The sequence below is a fragment of the Phoca vitulina genome, unplaced genomic scaffold (genome assembly GCF_004348235.1).
Source record: "Phoca vitulina isolate PV1807 unplaced genomic scaffold, GSC_HSeal_1.0 scaffold14, whole genome shotgun sequence".
NCBI classification, from domain to species: Eukaryota; Metazoa; Chordata; class Mammalia; order Carnivora; family Phocidae; genus Phoca; species Phoca vitulina.
In genome coordinates, this window is record NW_022589717.1 from 16836180 (window position 1) to 16851205 (window position 15026).

Below are 15026 nucleotides of genomic sequence, written 5' to 3' on the forward strand. Positions count from 1 at the left end.
ACTTAATTCCATCTGTAATCTTAATCCCCCTTGGCCATTTAATCTAACATATCACAGATTCCAAAGAGTAGGCAGTAGTCATCTCTGGAATCTATCACATCTACCACAGTTTTGTTGGGCAAATCACTCTTCACCTCCGGTTTTTACATTTGTATAATTAATGAGATTGGTCTGTATAACCCCTAAGGTCCTTTCCAGCTCTATCAGCTAGAGCTCCAAACTAACAAAAGTTCATAGTATTATATCTGGCTTTTAACTGAATTTGCATTAAATAATCTGAAATAATGTTAATTCTGAATTTATGTTCAGAAGTGACTTCCAAAGATATTAGGTGATGAATCTCCCAGAGTGTTGGCCACAGCCCCAAACACACACAAAACCAATTACAATGCAGTAAATCTTTCCACTTAATGTCAGAATGGAGACTTAAATAATGAATCTTCAAATGTGTGTACACTGTTTAAATCACAAGTGAATGAAGTGGCACATAAATAAATTTTAACTGATACACAAGAAAGCCTCTCCCCCCCCCCCCCCCCCCCCCCCCCGCCCACAAGAAAGGATTTTGATGAGGGATAAATGAAGTGTATTTTATTTTGTGTCTATTAACCCTCTCTCCTCTTCCCTCTTTTCTTAGGAGTTTGCTAAGTCATATTACAAAAAGGAACAACAAACTGGTGCCGTAAATGGTGAGTACAAAAGTCATCCAAATGGCAATCATTCAAATTCAAGGAAATGGAGTGAGAACAAACTCTAGTAATAAAAAGATTCACCTTTCCTTTCTGACTTACCAGACTGGCTTCTCTAGAAGAAAACAGCATTTAGGTTCTTTAGTTTTTTGTTTTTGTTTTTTAAAGATTTTATTTATTTATTTGACAGAGAGAGACACAGCGAGAGAGGGAACACAAGCAGGGAGAGTGGGAGAGGGAGAAGCAGGCTTCCCGCTGAGCAGGGAGCCCGATGTGGGACTCGATCCCAAGACCCTGGGATCATGACCTGAGCCGAAGGCAGACGCTTAACGACTGAGCCACCCAGGCGCCCCGGGTTCTTTAGTATTTTGAATAATAAAGTAGTTCTATCACCCTGACACACTCAAGAATATTTGGAATAGAAATTAAAAGTTGATACAAGGATAAAAAAAGTTGACATAAGGAGTAAATCCTTCAGCGGTGATTTTTAATCCATCTCCTTAACAAGTTTTCTTACCAATGTGTCCTTAATTACCATTGACCCTGTTATCAGATGGTACTTTCCACATCAAAATACTTCTAATAATACACTTTAGAACTGACATTCACTACATAGCCACAACATATATAATTTGAAGAATACAGAAATATTTTTATTTTTTCATTTAATGATGCAAAACACAAATGCTGATTTGACATACATTCACATATAACTTTTTCTCTCGCGTTTACAACTCAACAGATTGGTGAATCCAAAGGAACTAGTATAATCACTATATGGAGCATACCTATAATGAAGAAAAAAAAATAAAACTATAGCATTAACTAGCAGAAATAATATTAAAATTAGACCATTTTGAATAATTTCTGGGCATCTGGGAAAGTTAGAAAACAAATCCATAAAGAGTATCAACCCTTCATTTTATTTAAGTTTTAGCAAAACATATTTTATGTGACCTATAAGAGAGTAGCAAAAGCATATCTTATTTCATGTTTATCTCTTGATTAGCTAACTAAGTGCCTGGGCAATTTGCTGAGTACATTATGATTAATAAAATAGGGTTTCTGTTCTCATGGAATTTACACTCAGGTGTCGTATATAACAGATATTAAGAAATACATACACAAACCTGTCTTCAGTGTTATGAAGTCACTGTGTAGAGTACCATCAGATTTACAAAAATGATATGATTTTGGTTTCATTCTTTTTTGTTTTTTTTAAGATTTTATTTATTTGTCAGAGAGAACAAGAGAGAGGGTGAGAGTGCGTGCGCATGCACACACACAAGCAGGGGCAATGACAGGCAGAGAAGCAGGCTCCCCACTGCGCAAGGAACCCAATGTGGGACTCGATCCCAGGACCCTGGGATCATGACCTGAGCCGAAGGCAGACGCTTAACTGACTGAGCCACCCAGGCATCCCGATTTTGGTTTCATTCTTAAACACAACTTTCTTTGAACACAGTCAAAGCATAATGATTACAAATGATGCTAAAAAATGATTATGCTGAGAGATGCTTCAGCTAAGGTATTAAAATTCATAAATTTGTCACAGGCAGGAATATCAGTGCTAAAAAGTACAAACTCAATAGGGGAGCCTGGCTGGCTTAGCTGGAGGAGCATGCAACTTGATCTCAGGGTTGGGAGTTCAAGCCTGACGTTGGGTGTAGAGATTACTAAAAAAAAAAAAAAATAAACTTAAAAAAAGTATAAACCCAATAAAAAAAACCCAACCAAAATACATTATTTAGAAAGAGGTCAAATTAACTTGCATAATTAATTAATCCTATAAAACTGCATACTTACCATATTAGTATTTCAATAGTTTATTCCAACCCATTTCTTCTTTTATACTCTAAAACATCTTCATTATGTTGTTTGATGAGCTAGAAGTAGGTAACAATTAAAATTAGAAATGTAATCTTCCTGGCAACTTAAAGAGGCTAACCAATGATACTTATATTTGGTATATAAGAGGTATACAAGAGGAATAAGAATTGTAAGTTGTAAAAGAATTACAACTATTCTAGGGGTGAGGGAGGGCATGGGGGCACTGGGGCCTGGATTTGCTTTTCTTTGTCTTTTTTCTTAAAGATTTTATTTATTTGTCAGAGAGAGAGAGAGAGCATAAGCAGGGGGAGCAGCAGGCAGAGGGAGAAGCAGCTCCCTGCTGAGCAAGGAGCCCGAAGTGGGACTCAATTCCAGGACCCTGGGATCATGACTTGAGCTGAAGGCAGACGCTTAACTGACTGGGCTACCCAGGTTTCCTTCTTTTCCTTTTTTTTAAAGAAAGGTTTTTTGTTTTTTGTTTTTTTTAAGATTTTATTTATTCATTTGTCAGAGAGAGAGAGCACACAAGCAGGGGGAGCGGCAGGCAGAGGGAGAAGCAGACTCCCCACTGAGCAGGGAGCCCGATATGGGGCTCAAATCCAGGACCCTGAGATCATGACCTGCGCCCAAGGCAGACGCTTAACGACTGAGCCACCCAGGCGCCCCCTTACGATTTTAAATTCAACTTCTGCCAAATAAATTATTTCATTCAGTGGGTGATTATTATTATATGTGCTGCCGAAGCGAGCACTCATTCAGTGGGTAATTAATGTAATAGAATAACTTACCATAGAGGAGCTAAACCAATACAACCAACCAGAACTGAGTATTAAATGAGGTCCAGGCTGGTTGCTTGGTGTGGCATACCTCTAACCTTAGAAGTTTGATACTATGAGTGACCAATCCCATCCCCCAACTATATGTGTATTAATTAGATGTCACGGGAGATAGACACTTTCTTAGAACCACTGTCTGACAGAATATGCAACCAAAACAATGGTTGATATGGGGTGACATTTGCTGCAATCAAAGATCCAATTTCAGTAAGAGTTCTCAGCAGCAATCAAGCTTTTTTGGGGAAAACTTTAAATTAAAACTTCATTATGACAAATATTATTTTAAAAAGGATTAGTTACTGTTGTTATGTTGTAAATGACTTTCAACATCTCTTACTCCTTATCAACAAGACTTTTTTTTTTTTTTTAAGATTTTATTTTATTTATTTGACAAAGAGCACAAGCAGGGGGAGTGGCAGGCAGAGGGAGAGGGAGAAGCAGGCTCCCCGCTGCGCAGGGAGCCCAATGCAGGGCTAGATCCCAGGACTCCGGGATCATGACCCGAGCCAAAGGCAGATGTTTAACGACTAAGCCACCCAGGCGCCCCATCAACAAGCCATTTTAATGAGAAAATCCAAAATAAGAGATCTAAGAATTGGAGGTGGGAGGCAGTGGAGAAAGCCCTAACCTATTAGAGACAAAAAAAATATTTTTTAAATACTAATATAGCACACAGACTTTTAGTCAACTTCAAGAAAATTTATCTACAGAGAGGCAGTATTTCATAATGGTCTATAGTGTAATTCTGAAGTCAGGGAGAAGTGGGTTTAGCAAACTAATTTCCCCAAGCGTTTTCTTTATAAAAAGTCAACAATAATATTACCTACTATACAGTGTTGTTGAAAAGATTAAATGAGTTTTTACATGTAAAGCATTTGGCATACTGTAAAGACAAAAAAAAAGGCTGCTACACACTAAGTACAATTTCCAACAACGTATTTATGCAAACATTGATTAAAATCTTATGTTTTGGAAGTCTAGCGGGACTTAATTTGTATAGCTTGTCCATTGATGATTTGTCCCTATGGCATCTGAAAAAAAAAGTGTCTTCATAAAACCCAACCAGCTCCCATCCTCATTAGCAAGTAAATAACAATAGTAAAATTGCCATTCATCATAAAACCATGCTCATTAACAATGAATGAGGTAAGTTTCAGCCTCATCATATTTTCTCGATGCTGCAGAAAACTTTAATATGTCTTTTCAGTCTTTGGGATTTCCGTTATACTTTCCAATTACATAAATCTCCAACTGGATGGGAGATAAGCTCAGCAACAATCTCACACTGACATTTCTCCTCCCCACTGTGTTGGGGTCACACGACATCAAGGGAGTAAAAAACTCACATAGATCCACAAGAAGGCGGAGGTGCCCAAGGTCAGTCCAACTTTCAGCCAGTCAGGTCTGTCATGTGGCGGCTCCCGAATGTAGAACTTTGATCGCGCTGACGCTGAAAGGGGACAGTGTAAATCGATAACGTATCGCCTTGTACTGAAAAACCTAACATTTACGTGTGTATTATTCCATTTAATTCTCTCTTCAACCCCTCTCTTCCCCGCTTAAACAGCCTCGGAAACAGAGGTTCAGAAAGGTCAAGTTAACTCGCACTGAGCCACCGGCACAGCCAGACCGAGTGGCCCCTGTCCTCCAAGACGCCCTCAAAGCCTCGTAAACCGGCTTTTGCGGAGCCTCAGATGGCCCTCGAGTTGGCGGGAAGCGGCACCAAGAGGGTCTGCAGGACCCAACCTGCGGCGGGTTGGTAGGGGGGAACCCAGAGTCCATTCGTAGAGACCAAGAGTTGTCGGCACTAAGAGGGGGGTCGGCGGCGGGTGATGGGGAGCCTAGAGTCAGGGCTGGGATCTGGGACGCAGGCCGGCGAAGGTCACTGCAGGACGAGCCCGGGCCCAAACGCCCCCTGCCCCCGAGGGCTGGGTTCACCCTGGGAGTGGCAGACAGCAAGGTCGGGTGGGCCTGAGCGGAGAGGGACACTCACAGCCGCTTGGGAGCCTGGCAGGAGCCAACAGCTTGGAGAACGGGCGCAACAACGCGGGCAGCGCCATCTTGCCAGGCAGGGCTCCGCCTTTCCGCAACCCCGTGTCCCCTGGAGTCGGCGCTCACCCGAGCGCCCCCTGGCGGAACGAAGTGCGGGATTCGCTAGCTACGCAGCCGCGCTACTAAGTAGAGGTGTTAACTCGAGAATCGTGGTTATTGCCTGGTACTCGAGCTCTCCTGGTCTCATCATCCGTTTGTAAAATGGGGTTTGGGAGGAAATGATTAAAAGGGGTAAGGGGTAGTTTATCCATTTCGCTGTCCCATGAGAATTTCAGGCCCCTGCCCCAGGGATACTCAAGAGATTTACTAAAATCTTTTTTTTTTTTTTAAGATTTTATTTATTTGACAGAGAGAGACACAGCGAGAGGGAACGCAAGCAGGGGGCGTGGGAGGAGAAGCAGGCTTTCCCGCAGAGCAGGGAGCCCGATGCGGGGCTGGATCCCAGGACCCTGGGATCATGACCTGAGCCGCAGGCAGACGCTTAACGACTGAGCCACACGGGCGCCCCTGAGATTTACTAAAATCTTGCTACATGAGCCAGAAAACTGAAAATGGAGTGCTGTGTTGAGTAACAACTAGCACTTTGAATTCTGTGTTCCAGACACTGTACATTATGCATCCATCATATGGTTTACATGCATCGTCTCATTTCATCTTCACAACCACCGCCTGATATACCTTATTATCCTCAGTTTACAGATGAAGCTCAAAGGCAACTTACTCATCCAAGGTGACATACCATATATTTGAAGAGACTTCCCACAACTCCCAAAGTCTGTTCACACGCACTATCTTAGTAGAGCTTCACAACGCTGTGAGGAAAAGAGAATCTTCGTGTTTTGGAAGTGCCCTGACCAGCTCAGGCTCAGGATCCCACAGCTGGGGAAGGTGAGATTCAGACTGAGGTCTTCTGACCCCAGATCTAGTGATCCTCATTAGCCCACCTAACAGACTTGGACAGTCCCCTGAGGCCGTGAGCTGTAAAACAGGGTTCAAAGAGTCAAGTTTAAAACGCCATTCCTGTAGATCATTTTTTAGCTTTTGATTTTTAGGCAAATTACTTAATCTCTCTACACCTCAGTTTTATAGCTATAACATAAAACCTATCCTGTATGGTCCTTGGGAAGCTTACGAAGAGTCTGGTAGTTGCAAACAACTCGTTTTTGCCGGTCTACCAAAGACATTGTACTGACAATAGGTTTTATCTTTCATAATTGAGCCAGATTTTGTGCATTCACTTCTCAATTCAATCTGATGTCTAAAGACCATGTAAACATCTATATAAGTAAAAGAAATAATGAATTTTAATAATTTAATCCTTTAAACTTAATGCCATTTAAGATCATTTTAAAAGCACAACGAATGTTAGCAAATCTTTTCTCCCTCTATATTTTCTTTTTCTTAAAAAAAAATTTTTTTAAGCTCTATGCCCAACGTGGGTCTTGAACTCACCACTCCATGATCAAGAGTAGCATGCTCTACTAACTAAGTGTCCACTTTTATATATTTTTTAGCAATATTACTGGGAAAAAAATTTAACCAAAAATTATTGACCAAAGAGTAAAATAATGTACTATACTTTCTGGTTCATTTTTACATGCAACTTATGGCTACCTGGATCGCTAAACTGTGAGTCACATTATAATTTGTAACCTAGTTTGAGCCTCCTAGACTCATGCTCAAGTAAGCAAACCACCCAACTAATATGCTGAGTCAGTTGTTGGTTCTCAACTTCTTGTCCACTCAGCAACCTGACAGTTGAATATTCTTTCTACATCATTCTTTGGAAGCTTGTCCTGACACAGCTTTTGCTAGTATCCAACAAGTTGAAACAGAAGCCATATTTAGTCAGAGCATACAGAGCCAGTTAGCAAATTACTAATTTCAGTACTGCTGTTGGAAAAAGGTTGGTTTGTTCTTTTGGTCCCTGTATCCTTTTACTAGTGTATATTTTAGGAAAGTGATGAAATATAAGCACATTCCTCTCAGCATGTTAGAGTTGATGGAACCCTACACTTAGAGTAGGCAGCTGTAGGTGAAACTCCATCTTGTTGAAGCAATTCCAGCCAGGAGCTAGTAGCTATGATATTTTGGTAGAAGCTGTGACATGACATTCATTAAACCATTTCCAGAATTTGAATGCTAAAACTTTCTTTATGACCCAGGCAAAAGGAGAGAGGATTTGAGTTAGCAGCTAGAAAACCACAGTTCTAGTCCCAGACTTTTCCACTAGGCAACATCTTACTCAACTCACACTTCTCATTCCTAGGGAGGGTTAAAGAAGAGCAAAAGTTGAAAACAGTATAAAATATAAGATCACTACATATATGTTTATTGATTTATGATGCATGAAAATATCATACATCAAATCCAGGATCTGAAGAGGGATGCAGTTCCTGATATATTGGCAAATTTTTAAAATTTATTTATTTATTTTTTTAAAAGATTTTATTTATTTATTTGAGAGGGAGAGGCAGAGGATGAGCAGGGGGAGAGGCAGATGGAGAAGCAGACTCCCAGCTGAGTGGGGAGCCCAATGTGGGGCTTGATCCCAGGACTTCAAGATCATGACCTGAGCTGAAGGCAGACGCTTCACCGACTGAGCCACCCAGGCGCCCCATATCTGCAAATTTTTAAAAAAGATTTTATTTATTTATTTGAGGGAGAGAGAGAGACAGAGAGAATGAGCAGTGGGGAGGGGTAGAGGGAGAGGGAGAAGCAGACTCCCTGCTGAGCAGGGAGTCGATGCAGGCCTCATGTTGGGCTCGATCCCAGGACCCTGAGATCATGACCCAAGCCAAAGGGAGAGGCTTGACTGACTGAGCCACCCAGGCGCCTCAAGTATATGCAAATTTTTATTTAAAAAACAATCAGAAGCAATTACAAAATGTTAACATTTGTTAAATCTGGGTGACAAATATATAGACTTGTTTTATGTTGTATTTTTTTTTTTAAGATTTTATTTATTTGACACAGAAAGACACAGTGAGAGAGGGAACACAAGCAGGGGGAGCGGGAGAGGGAGAAGCAGGCTTCCCGCAGAGCAGGGAGCCTGATGTGGGGCTCGATCCCAGGACCCTGGGATCATGACCTGAGCTGAAGGCAGACGCTTAACGACTGAGCCACCGAGGGACCCCTTATGTTGTATTTCTATAAAATTTAAATACTTAATGATTAAGGCATAAAAGTGTTGATAGAGAACATCTTACATATATGGAGATGGGGAATTTTCACTCTACATATCCCTTTTGTAGAGTTAAAGTTTGGAGGTTATTTATTTATATATTTATTTATGGTTAATTTTTCTTGTGAAGAGGCACTTTGGCAATAGTAATATGCAAATACGTAGGGTACAATGAATGAAATAAACATCATCATCATCATCATCATCACCACCATCCTCATCATCTGTCATCTTCCAGCCTTGGATATGTTAATTTCCTGCATAGCTCTCAATGACAGCATACAGGTTAAATAGGATCTGTTAGTCAAACAGTGGTGATCTGTGAGAGCAGGTATTTTATTATTGAGTTCAGGCTATCAAATCATGGACTGTATGGTCCAACTGTTATCTATTGGTGCATTTTAACTAGGAAATGACTCAGATAAATGTCAATGCAAACTAGTATTCACTGAGTCTTTTTTTTTTTTTTTAAGATTTTTTATTTATTCATAAGAGACAGAGAGAGAGAGGCAGAGGGAGAAGCAGGCTCCCCACTGAGCAGGGAGCCCAATGCGGGACTCGATCCCAGGACCCTGGGACCATGACCTGAGCCAAAGGCAGACGCCCAACCATCTGAGCCACCCAGGCGCCCTAGTATTCACTGAGTCTTAAAAATTTGTTATCAGCCAAAAAGAAGGTAACATTTGCCAAACTATATTGTTGTCTCATCTATTCAGGTATTCAGCCTTTGGTGGGGACTAGTGTTTGTTTCAAACATCAGAAATTTTCTTCCCTCAAGAGGAAAATAGTATATTATTCAAAGGAGAAATTTAGAAAACCTTAGCAAATAATACTACTGTAGGAACTTCTGGATATGAAGCCAGAGATTTGGAAACCAAAATTGGTAGTGAAGCTAAAATTATCACTGTAAGTTAGATAACTTTTCTACTTCTTAATAGCTGAGATGGTTGAAAGAAAGACCTCTTGGGGGCAGTGAAGTTCAAACGTTATCATTGAATGACAACTGTTTTTATGAATTCTATGTTTGTTCTTAGTTTTTTTTTTTTTTAAGTTAAGGTTAAAAAAACTGGCCGTATTCCAAAACTCAAACATCTGTAGATACAGGTTTCCTGTAGATACTTTTTTCAATGAAACTTTTGAACAAAGATAACAGAATTTGAAGGAATTGCAGGATCTGATTCACCAAACCTAATTTATGATCCAGGCAAAAGAAGAGGACATTTGAGATAGCAACTAGAAAACCCGAGCATTAGTCCCAGATTTTTACAATGGGAAATATCTCACTCACCTTACACCTTCTAGGGAGGATTAAAGAAGTGCAAGATGAAACAGTAAAATATCTGGGTAAATACATTTAAAAGAGCAAAGTTAATGCACATATAATGCAAAGATTCATGATGCAAAGAATGCTACGGATGGAATTGAGCATCTGGAGAGAGATGGTCAAAAATAATCAAGCGTAAAAATGGCTCACACAAGGGAAAAATTGGAGCTCATCAATGGAATGCCAGCTTTAAAATAGTTTTACTGTCAATTAAAAAAAATTTTTTTAAGTAGGCTCCATGCCTAAATTGGGTTTCAAACTCACCACTCTGATATCAAGAGTCACATGCTCTACGGACTGAGCCAGCCAGGCGCCCCTTTACTGTCAATTGTTCATGAAATTACTTATACATATACACATATATGGAAAAGATCCTCTTCGTCATCTAGTTTGATATTGCCTACTGCAGCAGTTCTCTAGTATCCCTGCCTGATACTCCGGTTTTTAACTGAGGATTTCTGGCGATGGGGAGTTCAACACTCACAATATTAAGCACTAGCTTTTACCCAGCTCCAGGGGAGTCAGTGTCCCTGAACTCTACTCCAAGATGACTCAAACAGTCGTGAACCCTTCATTGTATGGACTCAACAATGAAATAAAACACATTTTAACTTTCAGATGCGTCTTTGGCAGTGCAAATACGGCACTTAGGATCTGGCTCTTCCCAGGCTCACCTTAAGTAATAAACTAAATCACCGATACTCCAGCCAGCCCATTTAACTGGTCAAACTCTTTCACGGTTTTCAGACTCCATTAAGCCTCTCCTTTCCGTATTGGTTTACAAGTCCCGCCTGGGGTGAAGCCTTCATTTCCCTTCCGCCTCTGCTGCTTAATTAGGCACTTCACGATCAAACGCAGAACTTCTTGAACACCTGCACTTTAGCACTTCAGGCTCTAAGTATGATCATACAGGCTGGGAGAATCTACCCAATGAATGAAAGGCCACTTTGGCAGCAAACAGCTGAAAGGCTATTTCTGAGTTGGCGACAGCCGGAACCGCACTTAGCGACTCTCCCCTAGCTCTCCCCCGGGGCCTCCAAGACTCGCTGCGACCGAGGGATGGGCGGGGCCTGCCGCGACCCTCGCGGCCTCCGCCCACCCGCGGGCCTCCTGGTTTCCCAGCAAGCTCTAGGACAGAGGAGGTGGGGAAAGGAGGTCATCGCGCCTGCGTGCTAGGAGGTGTGACCCGGGTGGGAAAGCCCTCCGCGTCCGCCATTTTGGCTGCCTCTGTCGGTCTGTTCAGTTACCACGTGAACCGCCGACGGAGACCCGTGGGGGGGGAGGCGGCGGCAGCGTTAAGTGAGAAAGGAAAAAAGACAACGAGGGGAAGGGGGTGTCGGGGTTGGGCGACGCGGTGACACTCGAGGCTTGGTGGCGGCGGTAGATCGGGGCAATCAAGGCTGAAGCAGCCAGGGGACGACGGCGGCGGCGGCGGCGGCGGCGGCGGCGGTCGGACAAACAGACTGACCGAGCCGGGCGGTGGCGGGAGCAGCGGGAGGAGCCGGAACGATGCCGGCCGTGAGCCTCCCGCCCAAGGAGAACGCTCTCTTCAAGCGGATCTTGGTAAGTGTGAGACTCTGGGCAAGCAGTGGGGAGGATTTAGCCGGTACACGGGCCTGTCACCCCTAACCTCGGCCCGGCGGGCACCGGGCCACCTCCGCCAGGAACCCCGCCTTCATACTCCTAGTCAAGCCGAATGCACCCCCTCGTCCCCTCCCTGTGGTTCCCACATCACCCCGCGCGCCCCGGGCCACGGGCTTCCTCCTCCTGTCTCCACGCTTCGGAGGCCGTGGTTCCGGAGTAGGCCCCGTTCTCCTAGCTTCTAGACTGCGGGTTTTCATCCGCCCCGAGTGGAGAGGACAGGCCCGGCCTTTTAGCAGGGAAGCTGGCAACACGGGCAGGAGTCGCGGCCGGGGTGGTGCGGTAACACTGCCGGCAGGTCGGGGTGGCACCCTTGGAAGGAACAGGTGGTGCGGATGCGGCACAGCTCATTCATTGCCCAAGCGCGGCTCTCCCTCCTTCGTCCGTCCCTCCCTCTTCCTCTCTTGATATTCACCTGTCCCCGCCCGGCCCGGGGTCACTGAATGACTTGGAAGGAGGGAAGGAAGGGGTTCAGAAGAGGAAAGGAAGCTTACTAAACGACTACCTCCTTGTAGTTAGTTTCATACTCGAGTCTGCAGATTCTCGGCCTCTCTTTTTCCCTCGTTTCTGGATGGAGTAGGGAAAAGACATTTATTTCTTAGTTTCCGAGCGGGAAACAGCCCCACCCCATACCCTACTCGGGAGGTGGGGCCCACTGCGAGGGGGCGGTCCGGTTGGAAGTGAAAAGTTACAGAGTTTCTGGTTGAGACGTTCTAGACACGGATTTTCTCAGAGACTGAAGCGTATTAACTCTGATGCAAAAATTTAGCAGCAAAGACAACTTAAGAACTTTTGAGATGGATCTTATTGACGCTAGCTCAAACTCACTTATTTCCTACATTTCAAACGTGTGCAGTTTGCTTTTTTTTTTTGAATACTATAAAATACAGTGATGTTTGGAGGGACAGTTTACGTTGTAAAATATATCTTGTGGCCTTGGCGCTATAATTAATACATCATGGCACATTTTTGTTTTGGCATTTAGTGTGTGGGTTGCCTCTTCATCCAAACATTTCTTTATGAAAGAATTAACTGTTTGCCAAACTTAAAACTTTTAAAATTTGGAGTGTGTGCATGAAAGTGTTAGCTGTTTTCCCTTACAATTTTAATTTGCTTCACTTATTTGAAAACTAGAACAATTTTGGGGATCCAGCCTTCTAGAAATAGGAAAGAGTAATCCACGTTGAACTAACTTTGATTTTACAAAAGTATCCATATGCCTTACAGATTTAGTCAATTTATGTTGAAAAACTTACCGGAAAGTCATATCCAATACCACGTAACTCTTTCCCTTTGAAATCCTTATTGCCGTTTTGTTTTGTTTTGTTTTGTTTTGTTTTAAGAATAACGAGTATAGATAGGACTATCACGTGGTTTTTTTTAAAAAATAGAACGATTTATTTGCTTTTAAATCTTTATTTATTTTAAAAGATTTTATTTACTTATCTGACACAGAAAAAGAGAGAGAGAGCGCGAGCGCGCGCACAATCGGGGGAGTGGGAAGCAGAGGGAAAGGGAGAAGCAGGTTCCCGCTGAGCAGGGACCCGGGGGCGGGGCTGGATCTCAGGACCCCAGGATCATGACCTGAGCTGAAGGCAGGCGCCCAACGGACTGAGCCACCCAGGCACTCCTACTTTTAAATCTTTTGAAAGACTAACTGGTGTGTAGGTTGAACTGAAACATAGTTTTAGGACAAAAATGTGTCTTAAATCTTACTCCTTAACTTTTTTTGAAAAAAATTCAAGTAGAAAAGTTGATAGAAGAGTACAAGGAGCACTCATAAACCCTTTACCTTAATTTAGTATGTAACATTTTGCCAGATTTGCTTTCTCTCTTTTCCCATACACAGAAGAGTAAGTTGCAGACATAATATTTCATCCATAAATGCACCAGCAAGCATTTCCTGAGAATAAGGATATTGTCCTGTATAGCTATAATACTGTTAACAGTCATTCCCTAATACTGTGGAATATCCAGTTCATATTGAAATTATCCCAATTGTTAGGGTCGCAGTTTTTAAAAAATCAAACTTTTTATTTTGAGATAACTGTAGATTCCCATGTAGTTTCAAGGAATAATACAGAGTTCCCTTGTACCCTTTACCCAGTTTCCCAGGGCTAACACCTTGCAAAACTGTAGTTCAGTATCATAACATTGATACCCTTTATCAATCTTACTCATATTTCTCCAGTTTACTTGTACTAATTTGTGTGTGTATTTAGTTCTGTGCAGTGTTATCGCAATTGTAATTACATAACCCCCACTACAGTCAGTATGCGGAATGGTTCCATCAGCACAAGGATCCTTCTGTTGCCTTTTACAACCACACCCTCCCACCTGCTTTCCATCTCCTCTACCCCCAAACTCTGGCAGCCACTACTGTTCTGTTTTCTATTTCTATAATTTTGTCATTTCATGAATGTTTACTGAAAAGAATCATACAGTATATAACTTTTTAGGATTGTCTTGTTTTAATGCATATAATTTCCTTGAGATTCATCCAAGTTGTTGGGTATCAATACTAGTTTGTTCCTTTTTATTGTTGAGTAGAATTCTGTGATAGGGATGTACCACAGTTTAACCATTCATAGAGTAACGTTTTTTGATTAATCATTTTACACATTTTTTTTTCCTGGTTGTGATAGTGGGGCAGAACCTTTACGTTCATTGCTAAAATTGAAGTGCTAAAGGGTTTATTGTGATAGGGTATATGCAGAAAAAATGTGAAAATTACTAAAGAGAAGGGGATAGAATGTTCTTGTTGTCCTATTACATTAGGAATGAAGAAAACTGTGCTAACCAAAAGTATAGTTAGTATTTGCTTTTTAAAAATTCCTTCTGCTTCCTCAGTTTTTATGGTATGTTAGCTCTCTTGATTTTAAGCCCCCCAACGAAAAGTTGGGCATACTTTAATGCCTGTAACCAAGTGTTGCTGGGTTGGTACTGTTAAATCATTCCAGGAGTATTCACTTTTTGAGCTGCTACTTTGTTAGTTGTACCATACTTGTTTGTAGTAAATTCCTTTAGGAAATGAAGTTAGTTTGTATTTTTAAAATATTTGAAACCTCAATTTCAAAGTAATGAACTATGTTTTTGCCTTTATTTTTCAGAGGAAACCCAGAAAGTTTCTGTAGTGGATTTGCCTGGCTTGTTCTAGTTTAGTTGATATCTAAAATTCAGTTTTGGGGGTGCCTGGGTGGCTCAGTCAGTTAAGCGTCTGCCCTTCAGCTCAGGTCATGATCCCAGGGTCCTGGGATCGAGCCCCGCATCAGGCTCCTTGCTTGGCAGGGAGCCTGCTTCTCCCTCTCCCACTCCCCCCTGCTTGTGTTCCCTCTCTCGCTGTGTCTCTCTCTGTCAAATAAATAAATAAAATCTTTAAAAAAAATAATAAAATTCAGTTTTGTTGCGTATTGGGCCCTTTTTTCATATATTAGTTAACTGTTTTCTGATTAAAGAACTGTTTTAAGTTG

The 15026-nt window shown here is 42.0% G+C and overlaps 2 protein-coding genes across 3 annotated transcripts in view; one reads left to right on the plus strand and one right to left on the minus strand.

The window, feature by feature from the left end:
- Positions 1 to 1329: 1329 nt before the first annotated feature.
- Positions 1330 to 5495, minus strand: NDUFC1 (NADH:ubiquinone oxidoreductase subunit C1). Its single transcript, XM_032412728.1, has 4 exons — positions 5349 to 5495; positions 4702 to 4805; positions 2496 to 2575; positions 1330 to 1477 (listed from the first exon to the last, which is right to left on the minus strand). The coding sequence occupies exons 1-3, from the start codon at positions 5413 to 5415 to the stop codon at positions 2516 to 2518; spliced, it is 231 nt and encodes a 76-aa protein (XP_032268619.1). The 5' UTR covers positions 5416 to 5495; the 3' UTR covers positions 1330 to 1477; positions 2496 to 2515.
- Positions 5496 to 11139: 5644 nt separating this feature from the next.
- Positions 11140 to 15026, plus strand: part of NAA15 (N-alpha-acetyltransferase 15, NatA auxiliary subunit) — a 79077-nt gene continuing 75190 nt past the window's right edge. Inside the window, exon 1 of one of the 2 annotated variants that reach the window (XM_032412871.1) lies at positions 11140 to 11478. In XM_032412871.1, coding sequence (XP_032268762.1) covers positions 11425 to 11478 — 54 coding nt within the window. In that variant the 5' untranslated portion in view covers positions 11140 to 11424. The remainder of the gene's footprint in view (positions 11479 to 15026) is intronic. The other variant, XM_032412870.1, reaches the window with a different exon arrangement.